Source organism: Mustelus asterias, chromosome 4 (assembly GCF_964213995.1).
Source record: "Mustelus asterias chromosome 4, sMusAst1.hap1.1, whole genome shotgun sequence".
NCBI lineage: Eukaryota > Metazoa > Chordata > Chondrichthyes > Carcharhiniformes > Triakidae > Mustelus > Mustelus asterias.
Window position 1 is genome coordinate 26182324 of NC_135804.1, and position 14381 is coordinate 26196704.

General features: G+C 47.3%; 1 protein-coding gene across 4 annotated transcripts in view; it reads left to right on the forward strand.

The window, feature by feature from the left end:
- piezo1 (piezo type mechanosensitive ion channel component 1 (Er blood group)) overlaps window positions 1–14381 on the forward strand; it is a 347945-nt gene that overhangs the window by 202283 nt on the left and 131281 nt on the right. For all 4 annotated transcript variants that reach the window (XM_078210703.1, XM_078210705.1, XM_078210706.1 and 1 more), the window contains exons 8-9: window positions 4557–4725; window positions 12415–12507. In XM_078210703.1, coding sequence (XP_078066829.1) covers window positions 4557–4725; window positions 12415–12507 — 262 coding nt within the window. The remainder of the gene's footprint in view (window positions 1–4556; window positions 4726–12414; window positions 12508–14381) is intronic.

Consider the following 14381-nt stretch of genomic DNA (forward strand, 5'->3'; position numbering starts at 1 on the left):
GTAGACTTCTATCAGGTCGCCCCTCAACCTCCGTCATTCCAGTGAGAACAAACCAAGTTTCTCCAACCTCTCCTCATTGCTGATGCCCTCCAAACCAGGCAACATCCTGGTAAATCTTTTCTGTACCCTCTCTAAAGCCTCCACATCTTTCTGGTAATGTGGCGACCAGAACTAAACACTATATTCCAAATGCGGCCTAACTAAGGTTCTATAAAGCTGCAACATGACTTGCCAATTTTTAAACTCAATGCCCCGGCCGATGAAGGCAAGCATGCCGTCTGCCTTCTTAACTATCTTCTCCACCTGCGTTGCCACTTTCAGTAACCTGTGTACCTGTACACCCAGATCCCTCTGCCTATCAATACTCTTAAGGTTTCTGCCATTTACGGTATATTTCCTATCTGTATTAGACCTTCCAAAATGCATTACCTCACATTTGTCCGGATTAAACTCCATCTGCCATCTCTCTGCTGAAGTCTCCAACCAATCTATATCTGCTGTATCCTCTGATGGTCCTCATTGCTATCCACCAACCTCTGTGCCGTCCGCAAACTTACTAATCAAACCAGTTACATTTTCCTCCAAATCATTTATATATATTACAAACAGCAAAGGTCCCAGCACTGATCCCTGAGGAATGCCACTTGTCACAGCCCTTCCATTCAGAAATGCACCCTTCCACTGCTACCCTCTGTCTTCTTTGACCGAGCCAGTTCTGTATCCACCTTGCCAGCTCACCTCTGATCCCATGCGACTTCACCTTCTGCACCAGTCTGCCATGAGGGACCTTGTCAAAGGCCTTACTGAAGTCCATGTAGACAACATCCACTGTCCTACCCTCATCAATAATCTTTGTCACTTCCTTGAAAAACTCGATCAAGTTACTGAGGCACGACCTCCCCTTCACAAAACCATGTTGCCTCTTGCTAATATGTCCACTTATTTCCAAGTGGGAGTAAATGCTGTCTCGAAGAATCTTCTCCAATAATTTCCCTACCACTGACGTCAAGCTCACTAGCCCGTAATCTTCTTAAATAACGGAACAACATTAGCTATTCTCCAATCCTCTGGGACCTCCCCTGTAGCCAGTGAGGATACAAAGATTTCTCTCAAGGCCCCAGCAATTTCCTCCCTTGCCTCTCTCAGTATTCTGGGGTATATCCCATCAGGCCCTGGGGACTTGTCTACCTTAATGTTTCTCAAGAACCCCTATGCCTCCTCCATTTTGATCTCAACATGACTCAAACTATCTACACGTCCTTTCCCAGACTCATCATCCACCAAGTCCCTTCTCAATCACTTTCTCAAAAGGACAAAATATCTCTCAGTTCCATCCCCAGTGAATTTCGGCACTTGGCAAAGATTTATTTGTTAAACCAAAACTGGGAGAGGGATTTGACTCACTGTCTGAATTATTAGCTTCTCTTCCAATAGTAAAGCATTTGGAATTGTAAGAAGAACCTCAGGCTAACCCCGGTCCAATGCAAATTGAGTTGGCTAGGATTCAGTTGCAGTCGATGCAGCTTGAAATAGAAAAAGAGAAAACTGAGCAAACTCAAACAACAAAGAGCAGAAAATGAAAGAGGAATTGAAACAAAACTCAAATGTGATAGAGCACAGCAAATGGAACTTTAAAAATTTAAATTAGAACCATAGGAAACAGGAGCAGACGTAGTCCATTCGGGCCCTCGAGCCTGTTCTGCCATTTGATAAGTTAATTTAAGCTTTTCTTTTGCCAGCTCACACTGTCTGACTTCTTCCTTTCTTTGAAACTCTCCATCCCTGTCTCTTTCCTCCATTCCTGCCTCCTCACTCAGAGGATTGTGCAAGTTTGGAAGGCGGTGGAGGCGGGATCATTGGATATTTTTAAAGGGTAGTTGGATAGATTCTTGTTAGGCAAGGGAAGGTTATCGGGAGTAGATGGAAATGTGGAAGTTGAAACACGTACAGATCAGCCGTGATCTTATCAAATGGCAGGGCAGGCTCGAATGGATTAGTGGCGTCAGTCTGCAGTTATTTGCCCTTGTGTGTGTATGTATTAAATACCAGAATCCGAGAGAATGGGTAACAAACTTAGACACGATAAATAGTTATAGAAGTAAAAATGTTGTACTCTGCCACTCCAAACACCAGTGTGCTTCAACTGAGCAAAAGAGTGTGATGACCCATGCATTCTTGGGCTTGGGTCACTGTCTGTGTGGAGTGTGCACGTTCTCCCCGTGTCTGCGTAGGTTTCCTCCGGGTGCTCCGGTTTCCTCTCACAGTCCAAAGATGTGCGGGTTAGGTGGATTGGCCATGTTAAATTGCCACTTAGTGTCGGGGGGGCTAGCTAGGGTAAATACATGGGGTTATGGGGATAGGGTCTGGGTGGGATTGTGGTCGGCGCAGACTCGATGGGCCGAATGGCCTCCTTCTACACTGTAGGAATTCTATGATAACGAAATTAACCTATATTTTATATAGGGAATAGTCTGCTCCTGTTTCCTATGTCTCCAATTTAAATGTTTTAAGTTCCATTTGCTGTGCTCTTTCACATATTAATTTTTATTTCATTTCTCTTTCATTTTCTGCTCTTTGTTGTGTGAATTTGCCTGGTTGTCTTTTCCCATTTCAAGCTACATCAACTGCAACTGAATCCTAGCCAACTCAATCTGCATTGGGCGTTCTTACAATTCCAAATGCTTTACTGTTGGATTCAATGTCTCTGCTTTTTTGGCCCCTATTTTTATCTCTAACTGCAACTCTCTTGCTAATTCTACTAACCTAACCTTGCCTAATTGTTGCAAATGAGTCAGGGATGAATATTTCCTCTTGAGAAAAGTCTTTGCAACTTGCACAGGAGTCCTGCAATTCACTTTGTCCGGTGAAATTCACTGTGGACTCCTTTTGGCCTAAACCTCAGCCAATATTCCAGAGCATCTGCCACTGTCTATGAATTTGCAATCCTGGACGAGCCCCCAGTTGTAATGGCCTCAGGAGAGCGAAGCAATGCTTTTAATTTAGTCTAGAATCTGAAAACCCAGGTATTTACTAAAACTATGAATCGAACGAAAAGAATTGTACTGTGTCAAAACCAAAGAAAATGAATATCCGTAACCACACCCTGTCTGAAATAGCCAGTTACATTCAAGGTATTAAAAGTACAATTAACTCATTTATTTATAAGCTAAACCAAATTCCTTAATCACATTTCCTTCTACACCAATTAGACTTGTACTCCAATAGACTCAAATCAGAAACTTATTAAAAATTGTGAGTTTAACCACTTATTCTGAATATTGTTTCAAAGATTCATTTACGGGCTGAGATTTCTTAAGCCTTCCGTTTATTTCTGGCAAGGTAACCCTTACAGATATGCTGTGGTTACTGACTCCCCATTCAACACCGATATCTCTAGTGCCTTAAGCATAGACACCTTGGGTCAGAATGCACTCTCTCTTCCTCTCCCACTATCTCTCAACTTTGTTTCCTGTATTGTTTGGGTGGGATTTTTTGGCCGCGCTCGCCCCAAAACAGGAAAATCCCCCCCGAGGTCAACGGACCTTTGCATGGTCCGCACCCCCCCTCGCCCGCCCGCCCGCCCGCCCATTATGATTCCCGTAGCGGGCGAGACGGGAAAATTCCCCCCTTTATCTCCCAGGCAACCTGGTCACATGATCAGCTAGTGGAAGCCAGCTACTTTTATCAGAAATCAGATTCAAGAGGAACCCAGTTCTCAAAGAGACCATTACCCCAGGATAAAATATAGGTTTATTTCTCCAAGAATACATGGGTCATCGCAATCTTGTGAGGTATTTTGCTCAGTTGAAGCACACTGTTGTTTGGAGTGGCAGGGTACAACATTTTTACTTCTGCAATTATTTAACATGTCTAACGTTGTTACCCATTCCCTGATTCTGGTATTTAATACATACAAACACAAGGGCAAATTACTGCAGACTGAAGCCACTAATTCGGTCCTTTTCATAAAATCTTTTCCCAAACCGTTGACTTCACACCTCTCCCTGACAAGGTTTAGGGTGAACCAGCCTGTTGCGACCTTAGTGTTATATTTGACTTTGAGATGAGCTTCCAACTGCATATGCACCCCCCCTCCCCCCCCATCCCCATGACCACCTACATCCACTTCTGTAACATCACCTATCTTCACCTTTGTCTCAGCACATCTGCTGCCGCAAACCTCACCCATGCCTTTGTTACCTTTAGACGTGACTAATGCACTGCTGGCCCATGCCTTCAGCTGTCGAGGCCTTCAACTCCCTAAACCTCACCACCTCCTTTTCCTCCTTCAGGATGCTGCACAATGGTAACTGTCCTAACATCATCTTGTAGGGCACAAAGTATAATTTTACATTATAATGCTCCTGTTAAACGCTTGGGACATTTTATCATATTAAGGGTACTATATAAATATAAATTATTATGAGGTTGAGATGTCTTTTAAGCTTTTACAAATACGATCCTTGCAGTGTACTGTATCTCCAGGTTGTCTGCTGTTTAATTTCTGGAACCTGAACAGTTATGTTACATTATCATTCATATCCTTTTGCTTTCAGATTATTTGGCCTGAAGGATATTATTCATTCAAACTGCAGCAATCCCCATGAGCTTGTTCTCAATGTGAACCATACCTGGCCTGCCTATGCAAACCCTGCAATCCTGTTACTGCTTTATTACATGATAGCGTCACTCCTGAAGCTGAAGAAGAAAACACCTGGACAGACGGTGAGTGTAAATTGATTGGTGGTGCACTAGTATCATGCGTTGGCAGTCAAACAACAATAGCTGAATCTGAATGTTCTCCACCCTTTGCTAGTTTGAAGCTGCTCTTGTTGGATTTTCAGCAATTCAGCATGGTGGCACAGTGATTAGCATTGCTGCCTCACAGCGCCAGGGACCCGGGTTCGGTTCCGGCCTCGGGCAACTGTCTGTATGGAGTTTGCATGTTCTCCCCGTGTCTGCGTGGGTTTCCTCCGGGTGCTCCGGTTTACCTCCCACACTCCAAAGATGTGCAGGTTAGGTGGATTGGCCATGCTAAATTGACCCTTAGTGTCTTGGGATGCGTAAATTAGGGGGATTAGCCATGGTAAATGGGGGAGGCGCGGTGGGTGGGCCTGGGTCAGATGCTCTGTCTGAGAGTTAGTGCAAACTCAATGGATCAAATGGCCTCTTTCTGCACTGTAGGGATTTATGGTTTATAACAGCCCTGGTACGGGGAGCAGTTCACTCTGATAAACACAGGAGAATTGCTGCTTCTTGAGGTTTCATAGAACATATAGAACATAGAAAGCCACAGCACAAACAGGCCCTTCGGCCCACAAGTTGCGCCGATCATATCCCTACCTCTAGGCCTATCTATAGCCCTCAATCCCATTAAATCCCATGTACTCATCCAGAAGTCTCTTAAAAGACCCCAACGAGTTTGCCTCCACCACCACCGACGTCAGCCGATTCCACTCACCCAACCACCCTCTGAGTGAAAAACTTACCCCTGACATCTCCTCTGTACCTACCCCCCAGCACCTTAAACCTGTGTCCTCTCGTAGCAACCATTTCAGCCCTTGGAAATAGCCTCTGAGAGTCTACCCTATCCAGACCTCTCAACATCTTGTAAACCTCTATCAGGTCACCTCTCATCCTTCGTCTCTCCAGGGAGAAGAGACCAAGCTCCCTCAACCTATCCTCATAAGTCTTGCCCCCCAATCCAGGCAACATCCTTGTAAATCTCCTCTGCACCCTTTCAATGGCTTCAACATCTTTCCTGTAATGAGGTGACCAGAACTGCGCGCAGTACTCCAAGTGGGGTCTAACCAGGGTCCTATAAAGCTGCAGCATTATCTCCCGACTCCTAAACTCAATCCCTCTATTAATGAAGGCTAGTACGCCGTACGCCTTCTTGACCGCATCCTCCACCTGCGAGGCCGATTTAAGAGTCCTATGGACCCGGACCCCAAGGTCCTTCTGATCCTCTACACTGCTAAGAATGGTACCCTTCATATTATACTGCTGCTTCATCCCATCGGATCTGCCAAAATGGATCACTACACACTTATCCGGGTTGAAGTCCATCTGCCACTTCTCCGCCCAGTCTTGCATTCTATCTATGCCTAACTTCTCACTTTTTATTTGTGGGACGACTGAGTGTGATTGGTGTCTTGAAAGGCAACAGTTTCTTGAGGAGCAGACAGGAAGATTCCACGTGTTTACCTGTCTGTGCTGAGTTAGCAGGGTACTGTGGGATAGTAGGGGGTGGTTGTGTTGTGGGGTGGGGTAGTGATTGTGGGATAGTGGCGGGAGGTGGGGAGGTTGTGTTGCAGGGGTGGGGGAATGACTGTGGGATAGTGGTGTGGGGGGTGGGGTGGTTGTGTTGTGGGGATGGGTAGTGACTGTGGGTTAGTGTGGGGGGGGATTGTGTTGGCGGGGGTGGGTAGTGACTGTGTGGGGGGGCGTTCAGTGTGGGGGGGCGGTGGTTGTGTTGCAGGGGTGGATAGTGTCTTGGGATAGTGGAAGGGGTGCCGGGGGGGTTGTGTTGCAGGGGTGGGGTAGTGACTGTGGGATAGCGGGGGGGTGGCGGGGGGGTTGTGTTGCAGGGTGGGGTAGAGACTGGGATAGTGGAGGGTGGCGGGGGGGTTGTGTTGCAGGGTGGGGTAGAGACTGTGGGATAGCGAGGGGGTTGCGGGGGGTTGTGTTGCGGGGGTGGGTTGGTGATTGTGGGATAGTGGGGTTGGTGGTTGTGTTGCAGGGTGGTGTAGTGACTGTGGGATAGCGGGGGGGTGGCGGGGGGTTGTGTTGCAGGGGTGGGGTAGTGATAGTTAACTGCAGCTCTCTGGGGGATATGAGGTTACGCTGAGTAGGCAGCAGGGTTGGATGAAATTTAATGGGGTTGACATTCCTGAAGAGAGATTTTGACGCAGTAATTTTACACCCTGTATACGCTAGTCAGAAACGGCCATACTCCTGCCATGCTGTTATTGGGAGGAGCACGTTATGTTCAGCGAAGCGATGGAAAGTGTATTAGACAGTCGCTATCAAGCAGCACTTACACCACAATATCCTGCTCATTGATGCTCAGTTTGGGTTCCATCAGGCCATTCAGCTCCTAACCTCAATGTAACCATGGCCACAATATGGAGAAGAAACCTCAACTCAAGAGGGGAAGTGAGAGTGATTGCTTTTAACATCACGGCAGCATTTGAGCGTGGCATCAAGGAGCTGTGATAAAATTCAACTCGATGAGAATCGGGTGGCAAACTCTCCATTGGTTATTATCACACCTAGCACAAAAGAAGCTCAGTCCCAGTGATGCACTATCAATTACGACGCGGAGACTTCTGAGAGTGAGGGAAAACTAATCGGCTTTTATTCACTGAGAACAGGAGCACACCCTTGTAGCTGACCTGGTCTGAACTGAGGCAAGGAGGAGGGACCATCACCTTTATACCCCACTCTGGGTGGAAAGGGAGGAGTCTCGGGCCAGGTGCAGCATGGGTGTGTCCAGGTACATACTTGTAGTAACAGTGGTTCACCACACCCAGGACAGCACTGCAGGAGTTCCTCGGGGGAATGTCCAAGTCCCACCCATCCTCAACTGCTTCATCAATGACCTTCCTTCCAGCATAAGGTCAGAAGTGGAGATGTTCACTGCTGGTTGCAGAATTTCAGTATCATTCACGACTCGGATACAGACCATGATCACATGCAGCAAGACCTGACAATCCGGTTTGGGCTGATAAGTGGAAAGTAAAATTCATTCCACACAAGTGCCAGGCAATTACCATCTCCAACAAGAGAGAATCCAATCATCTCCCCTTGACACTCAGTGGTATTACCATTGCTGAATCCCCGATTATCAACATCCTGGGGTTACCATTCACCACAATTAGCCATATAAATTATGAACAGGTCAGAGGCTGGGAATCCTGCGGCAATGAACACGCTGCCTGACACCCCAAAGCCTGTCCACCACAAGACACAGGTCAGGAGCGTGATGGGATGCTGTTCATTTTCCTGAATGAGTGCAGCTCCAGCAACACTCAGGAAGCTCAACGATGTCCAAGACAAAGCTGTCAGCTTGATCAGCATCCCATCCATCATCTTAAATATTCACTCCCTCCAGCACCAGCACACGCTAGCAACAGTGTGTTATGTACAAGATGCACAGCAGCAACTCTCAAATATTCCTTCAACAGTTCCTTCCAAACCCACGGCTTCTACCTCCGAGAAGGACAAGAGCAGCAGATACATGGGAACAACACTGGCTGCAAATCCCCCTCCAAGCTACTCACCATCCTGACTTGGAAACATAATGCCATTCCCTCACTGTCAGCTGGGTGAAAATCCTAAAACTCTCTCTTTTTAAAAGCACTGTGCCTATGCCATATGGACTTCGTAGATTATAGAATCCTACAGGGCAGAAGGAGGCGGCACTGACCACAATCCCACCTGGAGCCCTATCCCAATAACCCCATGTATTTACCCTAATTTGTCCCCCTGACACTAAGGGGCAATTTAGCATGGCCAGTCCACCTTACCTGCATATCTTTGGACTGTGGGAGGAAATCGGAGCATCCGAAGGAAACCCACACAGACACGGAGGGAATGTGCAAACTCCACACAGACAGTGACCCGAGCCGGGAATCGAATGCGGGTCCCTGGTGCTGTGGGGCAGCAGTGCTAATCACTGTGCCACCATGCTACCCTTCAGTATTGAAGGAGGTGGTTGACCTCTATCATCTTGAGGGCAATTAGGGGTGGGCAATACATGTCAGCCTTGCCAGTGAATTCAATCACTGAAAAGGAATGCTTCATTGCTGGCAGTGGCTGTAGACAGGCCCTGGACTTGAGCCTCTGTTTACAGTGTTGCTTTTATTAGTGAGGAAGGGTTGCAGGTCAGTGATGAGGGAACAAAGTCATTGGCAGACTTGCAGGCAAACTTTTATTTTTTTTCCTCACTAACTGTGCTCCAAGAACCCTGAGTAACCCACCTTTTGATTTGATTTATTATTGTCACACGTATTAACATAATGAAAAGTATTGTTTCTTGCGCGCTATACAGACAAAGCATACCGTTCATAGAGAAGGAAATGAGAGAGTGCAGAATGTAGTGTTGCAGTCTTGGCTAGGGTGTAGAGAAAAATCAGCTTAATGCAAGGTAGGTCCATTCAAAAGTCTGACAGCAGCAGGGAAGCAGATGTTCTTGAGTCAGTTGGTACGTGATCTCAGACTTTTGTGTCTTTTCCCTGACAGAAGAAGGTGGAAGAGATAATGTCCAGGGTGCGTGGGGTCCTTAATTATGCTGGCTGCTTTGCCGAAGCAACGGGAAGTGTAGACAGAGTCAATGGATGGGAGGCTGGTTTGCGTGATGGACTGGTCTTGAGGTTCTTCTCTGTTCCTCTGGAAGCAACACTCATTGACATCAATATTTCTGCCTGTTGTGCTGCAATGTATTGGGGCCATGAACATTTTGTTTCTAGTGACTAATGACACTGGAATTCCTCAAACCTTCCTCCTTCATTTTCCTCTCACGTGGATGGGATCTATGGTCTTGAGGCAACATGTTTTTTTTTAATGGTCTCTTCATATTGCTGAACCACGCCCTGAAGATGCAGACTTTGTTTGTTTGTGGGTGTTGTCCAATCAGTTATATTCTTGTGACAATTTGTGCTTGCAGAAGCGGCTGTGGATCTTTTTTTTTGAACGCACGGCAGTGAGAGGATTGGGAGAGGCACAAAATAGCCAAAGAAAATTCTCCTTTGAACTGCTGCCCCCTCCCCCCCGCCCCACCCAGCTCTCCGTAACCTGTAAAAAGGATTATTCCCACAAGTTTCATGCGAAGATATTCCAGGAACAAGAAAAGGTCGTTCGAATCAACAACCTTATTGTTCTTAAAGATAAAAAGAGCATTTTTTTTCACTTATCATCCTGCAATGCTGGGCAATGCATTCCTATTCGAAGAGGAAAGGGTGAAGGAATGTTGGATAAGGATCGCAAAGTGTTCTTCATGTCATTGCTGGACACCCACAGACAATGGGAGTGTGGCTGCTGTTTCTTCGTTCCTCCCACTGTGTTCTTTAGATTCCATTATTTCTGGCTTCCATTCAGTCGAGTCCTGGGTCAAATAGAGTTCAACTTGGTATTTTTAAGTCTGGTGTCAAAGATCAGTTCGAAGGTTACAGATGCACGCTTACTAATTTAAACAGAAGCAAAATAGTCTGAATGCTGGAAATCTGAAATAAAAGCAGAAAATGCTGGAAATGTTCCACAGCTGTGCAGAGGGAAACAGTTAACGTTTCAGGACTGTGACCTTTTGTCAGTGTACGTTAGGCAGCACGGGGCACAGTGGTTAGCACTGCTGCCTCACAGCACCGGGGACCTGGGTTTGATTCCCAGCTAGGGTCACTGTCTGTGCGGAGGCTGCACGTTCTCCCCGTATCTGTGTGGGTTCCCTCTGAGTGCTGCGGTTTCCTCCCACAGTCCAAAGGACGTGCTGGTTAGGTGCATTGGCCATGCTAAATTCTCCCTCAGTGTACCTGAAGAGGCGGCGGAGTGTGGCGACAAAGGGATTTCCACATTAACTTCATTGCAGTGTTAATGTAAGTCTACTTGTGACCATAATTAAGGTTAGGTGGATTATGCGCAGGTTTACGGGGATAGGACTGGTGGGGAGAGGGGTGATTGGGCTTGGGTAAGATGCTCTTTTGGAGAGTCAGTGCAAACTTGATGAGTCAAATGGCCTCCTTCTGCACTGTAGGGATTCTAAGCCAAATCAGAACTGGGAAAGGTTATAAATGTAATAAGTTTTGAGCAAGTGAGTGAAGGGAGGATGGGAAGAGTAACTAAAGGACAGGTCAGTAATGCTGACTTAAAGAACTGGCTGTCTTCCTGCAGTCATCTACCATGGGTATTGATAACTGCTCACAATTTCATCTGGGGGACGGGAGAACTTGCCCGGGGGACGGGGGAACTTACCCGGGGGCCGGGAGTTCCTGCCCGGGGGCCGGGAGTTCCTGCCCGGGGGCCGGGAGTTCCTGCCCGGGGGCCGGGAGTTCCTGCCCGGGGGCCGGGAGTTCCTGCCCGGGGGCCGGGAGTTCCTGCCCGGGGGCCGGGAGTTCCTGCCCGGGGGCCGGGAGTTCCTGCCCGGGGGCCGGGAGTTCCTGCCCGGGGGCCGGGAGTTCCTGCCCGGGGGCCGGGAGTTCCTGCCCGGGGGCCGGGAGTTCCTGCCCGGGGGCCGGTAGGTCCTGCCCGGGGGCCGGTAGGTCCTGCCCGGGGGCCGGGAGTTCCTGCCCGGGGGCCGGGAGGTCCTGTGTAGGGGATGGCTGATCTTTTTTGGGGATGGATGATCTTGTCTGGGAGATCTTGTCTGGGGGATCGGAGATCCTGTGTAAATCATAAAATCATGGAATCCCTACAGTGCAGAAGGAGGCCATTCGGCCCATCGAGCCTGCACCAACAGCAGTCCCGAGCAGGCCCTATCTCTATAACTCCGTGTATTTACCCTGCTATAGCATGGCCAATCCACCTACCTCGCAATCTTTGGACTGTGGGAGGAAACCGGAGCACCCGGAGGAAACCCACGCAAACTCCACACAGGCAGTGACCCAAGGCTGGAATTGAACCCGGCTCCCTGGCGCTGTGAGGCGGCAGTGCTAACCACTGTGCTGCTGTGCACCCCTGGGGGATGGGAGATCTTGTCTTGGGGATGGGGAGATCTTGTCTGGGGGGGGGTGTTGAGGAGATCTTGTCTGGCGGGGGGCGGGGAGATCTTGTCTGGGGGGAGCGGGGGGATCTTGTCTGGGGGGGCGGGGAGATCTTGTCTGGGGGGGCTGGCAGGGAGATCTTGTCTGGGGGGGGTGGGGAGATCTTGTTTGGGGGATGGGTGATCTCGTCTGAGCGATGAGAGATTTTGTCTGGGGGATGGTTGGGGCGAGGAAAAGAGACTCATTTAGGCTCATAAAGAGAAAAATTTCTTGCAGCTCAAAGGCCACCTTGAATCTCTAATCTGAACAGGAAGGACAGGAAATGTTGCAAGGACCCAGATGTCTGTGGTTGGAAGTGGAAACAGCCAACTCCACTGCCCCGTCACAACATTATCAATTAAATTAGGCCCCGCTCCTTGGTGTTGGTCATCCTTTCTGTGCCTGAATTCAGGCAAGCGAAAATGAGGGAGGAGAGGCTCGTTATTGCTTCCTCTCCAGGTAAGGTACCTGGTAACCCCAGGTACCTTAACCATCTGCCTACACTGTACCAGCCAATTAAAATCAGCCACGTAAACTCCATTGAATGAAAATGGAGGCATTTTCTACATATTAACTCTGCCTTCCACATTCAGCAAGTTGTCTACATTCAGCATTGAGTCTGATCAATAATATGGCGATTATCCGTCTATATCAGCGTCTATACTTTTCACCTTTTCAGAAGGATGGAGCACTGACAAATGGGGAAGAAGTTGAACTGACCAATCTGGAATCTTGGTCACCGAAGCAGGATGAATGTGAAGATGAAGCTAAAGTGAGTAATACGAAGCAAATATTTGATTAAAATATCATCAAATGACAATCACAAATAGATTAGATTGCTTAGAGTGCCAGCCAGTGGCTACCTTCAGATGTTGATGGCCACTCCTCGAAGGTGAAAGGTCGTTCATTCGAATTTTCTGACATTTTATTTTGCTGACCTGTTCTGGGACTGTAGCCAGTGGAGTGACTCAGTTGTTGTAATCTGAGGGAGCTCAATACATCCACTTTTACAAAATGATTTGGGACTTTTGAAGCTTTAACTGAATACAAGATCCTGCAGTTGCTGTATTGCACAGTGAGAAGTCTCACAACGCCAGGTTAAAGTCCAACTTGCGTTCACAAGTCCTCACTCACCTGAAGAAGGAGCTTGAGGCTCCGAAAGCTAGTACTGCCAAATAAACCTGTTGGACTTTAACCTGGTGTTGTGAGACTTCTTACTGTGCTTACCCCAGTCCAACGCCGGCATCTCCACATCGTTGCTGTATTGACTGTGGCCTGTTCAGTGAAAGTCTGATGCTTGCATTTTAACCAAAAGTAGAAATATTTCTTGTGACCAAATGAATTACAATCATCAATAATATTTTTTAAGAGTTGGATTTTTTATTTAATGTTATTTTTATTCAAGATTTTTCATTTTAACAAGTAACCCAACAAACAACACATATACATACAGAAAAAGACAGGAAAACATCAAAACAATTGGTTCAAATTATTCATAGTACTTTGTAATCAGCACCTCCCACTACACAGATAATGATTGGATATTTCAGAGAGAAGGGGATACCGGGATAACAGGGATAAAGCCATATAGAAAGCATCCTTTCCAGATGTATCACAGCTTGGTATGGCTCCTGCTCTAACCAAGACCGCAAGAAACTACAAAGGGTTGTGAACGTAGCCCAGTCCATCACCAACCTCCCATCCATTGGTTCTGTTTACTCTTCCTGCTGCCTCGGAAAAGCAGCCAACATATCAAGGACCCCATGCAACCTGGATGTACTCTCTTCTACCTTCTTCCGTTGGGAAAAAGATAGAAAAGTCTGAAGTCATGTACCAACTGACTCAAGAACAGCTTCTTCCCTGCTGCCATCAGACTTTTGAATGGACCTACCTTATGTTATGTTGATCTTTCGCTACACCCTAGCCATGACTGTAACACTATATTCTGCACCCTCTCCTTTCCTTCTCCCCTATGTGCTCTATGAATGGTATGTTTTGTCTGTATAGCACACAAGAAACAATATTTTTTTCTGTATCCCAATATATATGACAAATCAAATCAAACTATATGGCACAGTGGTGCACACCCTCACTTGTAGGATAACAGAGACTGAGCTTCGGAACTTATGGAGAACTTTGAAGGAGTGAGTCCAACAATGCGGAGCCTGAATTGGAATGTAATAGGATATAGCGGGGCATACTGCATTCCACTGGCTTTCAAACTTCACCAAAACCTCTATACCTTCGCTGTGCCCCAGTGGAAGGAGACCTCAGCTCCACCCCGGCTCCACCCCGGCTACCTCCTAATGCTACTTTTACCCAAGCATTTTCTTGACTTTACTCGACTTTCCATCAGAGAAGTTTAACCAGAAATCTTCCAGGATTGGAGTACAGAGTTTTCACTCCAGGGTTGGGTACCTGTAGACAGCAGGATAAATGAAGGGATTAAAAATGAGTCACGCCAGAGCTCACGGAAACACAACTAATCCTGCGTTCACACCGCGTGATCCCCCGCCCACGAGAGCTGGATTTTGAAATCACCTCTGCTTTAACTCTTGGTGATAGACACAGTTGAGATGTGGGGAAAACGCCTTATTTCCAGATGCTACTGATGCCCCATTTTGGTCACTTGAAGGTAGCTGAGAG